We start from the raw sequence: 10053 nt of genomic DNA on the forward strand, positions 1-10053 counted from the left end.
CATAACAGGCAGAGGCCACTCCACTGGTTCTCCAAGGAACGGGGAAAGCCTGGCTTTGTAGCAGGTATGGAAGACTTTGAGTGTCCCTGAGGGGCTCAAGAGGGAGATAAACCTTACATTTAAAAAAAAAAATGTCTTGGATTCTCTGCTGCGAGTCTTTGAGGACCTACACAGTAAATTTAGTAGATCCTTGATTGTTGGGGTGTGTGTGTGTGTGTGTGTGTGTGCCCCTAACCTACATTCCTGGACATGGAAACCTTTGGAGGGTTGACCCTGGGACCCAGAGCCCAGAGCAATTTATAGCGCTAGAGGTTCCTGACTTGTATCTGTGGGAATCACTAGCCTGATTGCAGGCTGGAACCACCCCCTCCTTTCATTCCCCTCGGACTGGGTGGGCTCCGTGGGAGAGAGGGTAAGGTTGATAAACCAGTGAAGCAAAGCCAACATGGTGGGGTCCCAACGTGGAGTTCAGAGGATTGGTGAATCAAACAAGTGATGGGTAAGCTGACAAGCCGGGGGTCTCCTCCTGCCCATCCTGGCACATTCCCCTGAATGGTGGAGAGTTAAGCCATCTCTGTGTGATGGGATACCCTGAACAGATCACTTAACAGATAAGGTCTCCAGGATCAAAAGCCCATGATCAGAAAGGAGACTCTGAAATTTATCTCATCCATTGTGTGGTCTCCCAGCAGTTTTTGCTAGAACCCATTAGAGTGAGCAGGACTCTTGTCTCATTTTTTTAATGGTTTGTAAGAAAGGAGAAGAGTCTCCAGGTGACCGTACCAAGAATTCCCATGTGGGAGTGCTTCCTAGTAAGCACACAGGTGCTGCTGTGTGACCGACCTGCACCAAAGAGGCCACTTTGCATGGACTGGGCCACGTTGTATATCGATAGCAGTGGTCGGTCAGCCTCATCCAAAACCCACAACCACCCTGGAGTCAGGACAAGGCTCTGCGGTGGGGGCAGGGATGGCAGGCTGGGCTGCCTTACCTACTCTCCGGGTTCATGTCCACCGCAGGGCACTCACACCACAAACATTTTGTCTTTGCAGCTGAGGACTGCCTGCAGCTCGTCAAGTTGCCCAAGGTGAAGTGCATACGCAACAGCGAGCGGCAAGGTAGGTCTGTGCGGCTGGGCGGGACCTTGGAGTGTGGGTGTGGGGGGCTGGGGATGTACGTTTAGTGTGCAGGGAATGTCGTGTGGCTCCGCTGTGAGCTCTCTGGAAGACAGAAAGACAGGGGCGCCCACTTGCCCATTTGTCACTGCCGCAGGTCTGGTCCGGTCCCGGATCCGGGGCGCCAACGTTGCCAAGGGCACCACTCTGACTTTCCTGGACAGCCACTGTGAGGTGAACAGGGACTGGCTCCAGCCCCTGCTGCACAGAGTCAAAGAGGTGAGTGGGGCAGACTGAGGGTCACGGTGCTGCGCCCCCACCTTCTCTAGGCTGTCTCAAGCCCGCACTTCACATACGCTCCCCGGCCCTCTGGGAGAGGGGTGGGACTGAGTGCTGTCCCCATGTGACAGATGGAGACACTGAGGTAGAGCTGTCTGCCCACCGTCACACAGCAGGCGGTGGGGCGGCAAAGCCGGGGACCTGTTCTTTGTATCACACTGGCACCTGCAGCAGGCCTGTGAGTGGGGTTGCTGGCAGCTGCTGATACATGACCCCTGCAGCTTTTGGGTGAGAGAACTGCCCAGAACTATTTCTCCCAGACGATAGAAGGTTCTGGAAAGGGAGCCCTGATGAGTGCCTTTTGTGACAAGAAGGCAGCGGAGGTGACTGGGCCTTGTCATCCAATTCCTGAGGCTTCTGTCTTCCCTCCACCCACGCGTCACCCTTGCCCAAAGGCTGAGGCACGTGGGCAGAATGCCGAGAAACCTGAATTCCTGGCCTCTGCCTGCCCTTAAATTGCTCTGGAATTCCGTCTGCTTCCTCACTCCATGTCTCAGTTACTCCTTTTGAAAATGAAAAGAACCTTCCCTTAATGTTCCGGTTGGTATTATATATTCCACAGACCGTCCACCCCTGTCCTGATCTGTAGAAGGCTCTGTACTGTAGGGGCTTAGCATTTTGCCGTTCCTGTCCGCCCTGAGTCACCGACTCCCACAGCTGCTCTGTGAAGTACGAGGCCGCGTAGTTCTCACATGCCCATTTCACAGATGAGGACATGGTGTCGGGGGAATGGCGTGACTTGGGCTGATTTTCCCTGGTGGCACCACACGCGCCTGAGCCCCCACCGCCTCTTCGCCGTGCCGTGGTGATTTCCTCCTTGCTCTTTGTGGCAGCTTCCCTGCTCTTCCCCGCAGCATGACCGTGTTGAGGACGAAGGAATCCGTATGTGTGAACTGCTCAGAGAAGTGGGAAATCCTTCCCGACTCTGTTCGTTCCGATGAGAGAACCTCGGCGGGTGTGCAGAGCTCTCACGCGTGGGCCCAGATGCGAATACCCATCCCGTGATCGCCTGCTCCGAGATTGGGAGAGGCGCTTGGCGCCGTTTAGGAAAATCCTCTCTTCCCCTCTTTCTGGCACAGTCCAGGTGAAGAGGTCTGCATTGAGAAATAGTAGATTATGAATAGACCGTTTAGTTGAGGGGCTTTGCCTGGCCCTAGAGGTACTTCCAAATCCTCCCCTTGCTGTGTCCCAGACGGGAGGGGATGGGGGGGCTGAAAGTGCCAACGCTTTATCATGTAGTTGGCTCACCCCCCCACCCCAGAAACAGTCATCTCATTAGCAAAAGCTCAGGTTTGGTGAGAAACGATTGCTGTGAATCACGAAGATGCCCCTGTCACCCCATCAATCAGGAAATCCCCAGGGTTTCAGGTCTCGTTCAGTGAACCAGGAACAAAGTCCAGGCGTAGATCTCCTCTGTATCACAACATCACGGTATAAACACATCTTTAATTAAGCTTTTTATTTTAATTTGAGCATAGTTAGCATACGGTGTTATATTAGTATCAGGTGCATAATATAGTGATTCAACAATTCCGTATGTTGCTCGGTGTTCATCACAACATGTGTACTCGGAATCCCCTTCCCCCGTTTCACCCCTCCCCCCACCCACCTCCGCGCTGGTGACCATCAGTTTGTTCCCTGCTGTTAAAGGTCTGTTCCTTCGTTTCTCTCTCTCCTTTGCTCATTTGTTTTGTTTTTTAAATTCCACATGTGAGTGAAGTCATATGGCATTTGTCTTTCTCTGACTGACTTATTTTACTTAGCATTATGCCCTCTAGATCCATCCATGTTGCTGCAAATGGCAAGATTCACCCTTCTTTATGGCCTCATAATATTTCTGTGTGTGTGTGTGTGTGTGTGTGTGTGTGTGTGTGTGTGTGCGCGCGCACCACATCTTCTTTATCCATTCATCAGTCGATGGACGCCTGGGCTGCTTCCATATCTTGGCTATTGTAAATAATGCTGCTATAAATACAGGGGTGCTTGTATCCCTTTGAATTAGTGTTTTTGTATTTTGGGGTAAATACCTAGTAGTGTGATGACTGGATCGTAGGGTAGTTCTATTTTTAACTTTCTCAAGGAACCTTCATACTGTTTCCCACGGTGGCTGCACAGTTTGCATTCCCACCAACAGTGCACGAGGGTTCCTGTTTCTCCCCATCCTCTCCAACAATTGTTGTTTCTTGTGCTGTTGATTTTAGCCATTCTCACAGCTGTGAGATTGTATCTCGTCGTGGGTTTGATTTGCATTTGCCTAATGATGAGTGAGGTGGAGCATCTTTTCATGTGTTTGTTGGCCGTCTGGCTGTCTTCTTCGGAGAAATAACTGCTCTGGTCCTCTGCCCGTTTTTTAATTGATTGTTTTTTTTTTTGGTGTGAGTTTTATAAGTTCTTTATATATTTTGGAGGCTAACCCTTTATCAGATAGGTCATTTGCAAATATCTTCTCTCAGTCAGTGGCTTGTCTTTTAGTTTTGTTGATTGTTTCCTTCACTGTGCAGAAGCTTTTTACTTTGATGTGGTCCCAATAGTTTATTTTGGCTTTTGTTTCCCTTGCCTCAGGAGACATATCTAGAAAAAAATTGCTGTCCAATGTCAGAGAAATTACTGCCTGAATACCCAGTTTATCCATTCCTCTGCTAATAGACATTTTGGGTTGTTTCCACCTTTTTACTATTGTGAATAGCGCTGCTGTGAACTTAGTATGTAAGTTTGAATACCTGCTTCCAATTCTTTGGGGTCCATACAAATGAGTGGAATGGTGGGCTCACGTGGCAGTTCAGTGTTTGACTTATAGGACCGCCCCCAGGCTGATGTGGCCCTGCAGGGTATGTTAGGGGGCCTTGCTTTCCTCAGATAGCCTTAATGAACCCTTTCTGCCCCAGGGCCTCAAAGGCCATCACAGAAGCCCTCTCTGAAAAATGCTCTCACTCCTACATCCCTGGCCAGCCTCACCTGCAGCTCAGAGAAACCTTCATCTCCTCCTTCCTGCATGTGAGTGCTGCTTGTAGCCCAGGCTCCTGTGGGAGTCATTTGGCTCCAAGATAGAGCTCATCTTCCCAGGCTGAGCTCCCAGTCCCCACCACTGTCTGACCTAAAGCTTTGGTAGCAGAGGACTGGTCGGACAGACCCGGGTCTGTGGTCCGACTCTGCCCCTTGCAGGGGCCACAGCAGCCTCCATGGGGTGCAGAGACTTTTACCAGGCCCTGATTCCTGTTGATGGAACATTCCCCTGAGACATCCCCTTCAGGACAGGGATGTGGGCGTGTGTCAGCCTGTGTTAACACGTGTCTTTGTATGTGTCTTGTCTCAGAGTAAAACGTGATTTGTCTTGTGAGTGGAAGTGGAAATTTTAAGCTGTAATTGGAGTTTGGGATTTTCAAAAATAGAAAGAAATAAGAAAGAGCTGGGCTTGGGCTGTCAGAAGCCGTCCTCAGCTGGTCTCGTCCACATGGAACCCTCTCGATGTCCCGTTTCTTCCCTTCGGGTTACGCGACGATATTTGAAACAAGCACCAGGTTGGTTTTAATTTTTTTAACAGAGGCTCTTCCCCCCCGCTCCTTATCTACATATTTCTTTAGTTGGAAAAAAGATTTTGAGAAATTTCAATCCCTGTAGCATTTGGTAAATTTATATAAATAATGGCTTACATATGCTTCAAAGCCTTTCACACGCCTCCCTCCTTTGTTCCATCCAAAAGCCCTGTGAGGAAGGCACGATAGTTTTGCAAATAATAATTTGTCTTTGCTTTATAGATGAAGAGACAGTTCCTCAGTGTGTGCTGGTGTGTTCAAGGTGACATGTATTCTAGGTGGCAGAACCAGAACAAGAACCCAGGTCTCTTGTCACCTCCTCGAGGACCCCTCCTTCTCCTGCACCCCTCCCCCTAAGCCTCCATCACCTGTCCCCCACTTCCCTAGACTGTGAGGCCTTACTCCCTTGTACTCGCCACAATTCCTAAACTCTAAGAGGTGCTTGGTAAAGCTGGTTGACCAAATGAGTGAATGATCTCTCTAGGAGGTTTTTTGCTTTTTTTTTTTAATTTTTATTATTTTTTTTAGAGGGATGGGAGTGGCAGAGGGAGAGGGAGAGAGAGAATCTTAAGCAGCCTCCACACCCAGGGCAGAGCCTGACGTGGAGCTTGATCTCACAACCCTGAGATCATGACCTGAGCCAAAATCAAGAGTTGGACACTTAACCAAGTGAGACACCCAAGTGGCTATCTCTTGGAGTTTTTTGAGGGCCCGTTCACAATGTGGCTTTAATTATATGCATGGGCGGAGGAAGGAGAGGTATCCCGCAAGGATGATTGATGCCCATTGGCTGGTACATTCAGCCTCTGTCATTGCTGGGCTTCTGTCCATGGGGCAGGGCTGGGGCCCACGCTCGGATTTGTGTTGGGGAGGGGGGTAAAAGGGGTGCAGTCCTGGGTCTGTCAGGGGTTCATCCAGCTGCCTGATTAAGCCTACCTGTGGGCCTAGCCTTAAAGACCAGCCTCCCGGAGCACAGAGGCAGGGACATGTGGTGGGTCTGGGTGTCTTTATGGAGAGTCCCTCTATCCCTGAACCCGTAGGAGGAGAGGCCATCTTTCGCAGCAGTAACGGACCCACCTGCTTTGCTGCTAGCCATTGACATGGTGTCCTCAGAGGGAGTTAATCGACAGCCTCCTTAGCCAACACCGATGCATCGCCCGCCGCCCAGCACATTGTGTGTTGGGGGGGAGGTCAACACAGCTGGAGCAGTTACTGACCCCCTAGGTAACTCAGAGAGCTTTGTGTCGTGGCTTCAAGGCTCATGTATGTAGTCTCAGGCAGCTGCTTTTAAGGTCACGGCCCCGCACAGCATTTAGCCCCACACAGCATTTAGCCCCACACGTCCCTCATCACCTCTCTGGGCTCCATGACTCAAGCAGACACCACACATGAGCTGTGACCAGAATAAGAAAAAGGCAGGAGCCCTCAGAACTTATAGGGAGAGGGTGCCAGAGCCAGCACACCCTGGAGGCAGGTCCATGGGCGGCTTCTGGGGAAAGCTGCGGCCGAGGTAAGTAACCAGCATTTTAGTTGGCATTTCATTTTCCAAATATTGAGGAGAAATTAAAAAACCAGGTTGGCGGTGGTCCCCAAGACCACCCTCAGGTTCAGTCATTCACTGGAAGGACCTGGAACTTAGCAAAGCTGTTATATTCATGATTGCTGTTTAGTAGAGCAGGTGGATACAGGTGAAAATCCTCAGTGGGAAAGGTGCGTAGGGTTCCAGGCACGAGCTTCCAGTGGACCTCCCCAGTGGGGTTGTACAGACAGCATTTCCTTCTCCCAACAGCGATGCAGAATGACACGTACAGATCATTGAGAAACAGGGGAGCCCACCCGAGCCTTGGGGTCTGGGCTTTCTGTTGGGGGTCCATCACATAGCCATGGCTGACCCCTCATGGTCTCCATGCCCCTCCAGAGGTCAGATCGAGCCGGCACCACACAGCCCAAGGGCCTTACCATAAGTCACAGTGTTAGCACAGACTGTCTGGTATATCCCAAGGCTCCCAGGTGAACAGACACTCTTAGAGGCAGGACATTTGGATGGCTGAGAAGTGACTGCCCAGAAGCCAGGCAAGGGCCAAGCATATCTGTGGGCAGGGTGAATCCTTTACTGCACAAGGGTCTTCGTAAGGACTTAGCGAAGCTACAGAGACCCCAAAACTCAGCGAGCAAAGGCAAAATGAGAGCTTTGTCAACCTCACAGAAGTTCAGTCTGAACTTCTGAGAACATGTCAGAATTCAAGTCACAGGAATGTCTTCGGGGTTGTATGGGTAGGTATTGGTGTGGATGGCTGGGCTTGCCCATGCTGTGCGCACACACACACACACACACACACACACACACACACACATAGACGCAGGACGACAGTGCCCAAGAAGCACCTGGAGAGCTGAGGCAGCTGGGCAGGGGCCGTGTTGACTGCGGGAGAAGCATCTGTGTGCGTCCCAGAGGTAGGAGCAATGCATTGAAAATGAGCATTTCCTTCCACACGCGCCACTCGGCTTCCGAGGTACCTTGTCACTGTCAGGATGGAAGCTGAGGGCCAGATGAAGTCTGTGAACATAAAAGCAGGCACCTGGTGAGTCTGAGCTTAAAAAAAGAAGACAGCCTCATTTGGGAGAGAGATTGAACCAGGAAATGAAATGGCTGCAAGGAGAAGCAGAGTCTCATGCCCATGCTGGCCGGGGGGGCGGGCGGGAGTACACCGAGGACTACAAAAGTGGCCCTGCCTCATTTGCCCACCCCTGCTGGTGCTCCCAGGCTGCCTGATTCCCACTTGGCTGCGGAGTGGCCTTCCCACTGCCCCCAGGCCCTCCTCCTGCAAGTCAGGTACAGGGTGTTCACCCAGAGCGGGGAAGACTTTGAAAATCTTTTCATTGCCTTGACAGCCCGCAGCACTGGTGGATATGTCTTGCATATTTTGAAAACGTTTCCTGGGTGGCTTTGATGCCTATGGACAGGGTGGCCTGCAGGATGCAGCAAGTAAGGGAGCTGAAGAATGAGATACAGGCCCTTTGTGGAAGGTCTTGAATGCCAGGCTGAGGAGTGTGAACCTTATCTTCCAGGGAGCTCAGGGTTTTCGCGGCTGAGCTGCAGAGTGAGATTTTCCTATCGGAATGACAACGTCCCTGGCCACCAAAGGGAAGAGGGTGAGAGAAGGTTAGGAGTCCACTACGGTTTGCCAGGAGTGAGGGAAAAAGAGAGGCACGACACGCTTAGAAGAGCAGTTTCGGAGTTAGAATCGGCAGAACTGATCTGGGCGATGCGCGGAGGCGAAGCTTCTTTTGCTGGGGAGGGCAGAGGTCTACATGATGGTTCTGTTAGCAGAAATAGGCAACCAAGGGAAAGGAGCACGTTTGGGGAGAAGACGATGAAGCCATCACTGAAAGCCCGTGTGAAATCCACATGGAAGGGGTCAGTGGCCTCGTGGGCCCGAGTCTGGGAGCAAGGGGGGTAAGTCTGGGCTGGAGGCACATATCTGTGAGGATCGTGGGTGACATCTGAAGGTAGGAGTCTCCGGAGATGCTGTTCATCAACTTGCCCGGAAACATTCGCATCAAATGAAAACATTTGGGAATTTCAAGCTGCTCTTCCTGTGGGTGTGTGGCTTTGCCTCATGCGACTGCTGGCTGAGGTCACCTTCCCGGCTGCCTGTGGCCTCTGCCTCCCGAGAGCCCACGGGAAGGACCTCTGGAGCCCCCTTCTTCCTGCCTTCCCCTTTCTCAGTGTTCTCACTCTCCAGCCACCCCTGTTGTGTACCCACCATGCTCAGATGGCCGTTGGGCCAGAAGAAGGCTCATAGCATTTTAGGCACTGGAACTCGAGAGGTCATAGCATCCAGTGCTCCGTTTCATAGATGAGAAAATTGAGATCCTGAAATGGAAGTGCTTGGTCAGGGCCACAAACCCAGCCTGGCATTACCCGCTGATTCCTTGACGCCACCGACTGAGCCCGGAGTCTGCTGTCTTACAGGACTACACGCGGGTGGTGTGCCCGGTGATTGATATCATCAGCTTGGACAACTTCAACTACGTAGAGTCCGCCACGGAGCTCAGAGGGGGTGAGTGGGACCAACGCCTTCTCCCCGGCGAGGACTCACTGCTCCCCCTGGTCGGCACTTTCTGGGGGAGAGTGGGGAGACATCTGCTAGTGGTTTGTCTGGAGCGTCCAGCCCTGTGTCCTGTAATGTCAGTAGCTCTGGGTGTGGCCTTACCACTGAGACTCTGAGTGGAATGGCCAGGGGAGCAAGTGGNGTGTCCTGTAATGTCAGTAGCTCTGGTGTGGCCTTACCACTGAGACTCTGAGTGGAATGGCCAGGGGAGCAAGTGGGACACGTTCAGACCCCAGAGCTCAGGCTCTGACATGGGCTCGCCCTGGGACCTGAGAATAGGAGGGAAGTCAAGGACCTCCCGGCTAGGTGGGGCCTGACCTGTTCTAGCATCTCAGCAGTGGACACCACATGCTGTCTGAGTCCCACCACGGTTCTGCTCAGGGCCTAGTGCTGGTCCCCCAAGACTGATTTGAGATGATTCAGCCCCATAAAAACCTGCTCATACCTTTCCTAAGGCTCCTGGCCAAGGGCCAGACCCATAACAACCATCCATCCTGTCCCCGTTGGACTCTGTTGAACCTGACTCTGTCGTCTGCCCTTTATCCCCTAACTCTGCCCAGCAGAGAAGACTCAGGGAGGCAACAGGAGGTAGAAAGAAACTCTGAGAGGGAAATTCGATGGCCTTCTTGCTGATCAGCCTGGATGAGACCTGCTGTCTCCAGGCTCAGCTTCCCCGGATGTGTTCTAGAACACAGCTTCTAGAAAAGGGATGTGTCGTGCAAATCAATCGAGTGGGTGTTGTGTTCTAGGGTTTGACTGGAGCCTCCACTTCCAATGGGAGCAACTCACCCCAGAGCAGAAGGCTCAGCGTCTGGACCCTGCTGAGCCCATTAGGTAAGTGAGGCCAGCGGTAGGTAGGCAGATCCGTCACCACCGGGTCCTTCCCACTGCCACATGGTATAGGAGACATTCCACATTAGATGCTCAAAAGACTGGGCAGAGACCAAGAGA

The 10053-nt window shown here is 52.0% G+C and overlaps 1 protein-coding gene across 1 annotated transcript in view; it reads left to right on the forward strand.

Moving 5' to 3' along the window:
* Positions 1 to 10053, forward strand: part of GALNT14 (polypeptide N-acetylgalactosaminyltransferase 14) — a 224200-nt gene that overhangs the window by 188522 nt on the left and 25625 nt on the right. Inside the window, exons 7-8 of the mRNA XM_034657296.1 lie at positions 8964 to 9051; positions 9852 to 9936. Of these exons, the coding sequence (XP_034513187.1) occupies positions 8964 to 9051; positions 9852 to 9936 (173 nt within the window). The remainder of the gene's footprint in view (positions 1 to 8963; positions 9052 to 9851; positions 9937 to 10053) is intronic.

Source organism: Ailuropoda melanoleuca, chromosome 4 (assembly GCF_002007445.2).
Source record: "Ailuropoda melanoleuca isolate Jingjing chromosome 4, ASM200744v2, whole genome shotgun sequence".
NCBI classification, from domain to species: Eukaryota; Metazoa; Chordata; class Mammalia; order Carnivora; family Ursidae; genus Ailuropoda; species Ailuropoda melanoleuca.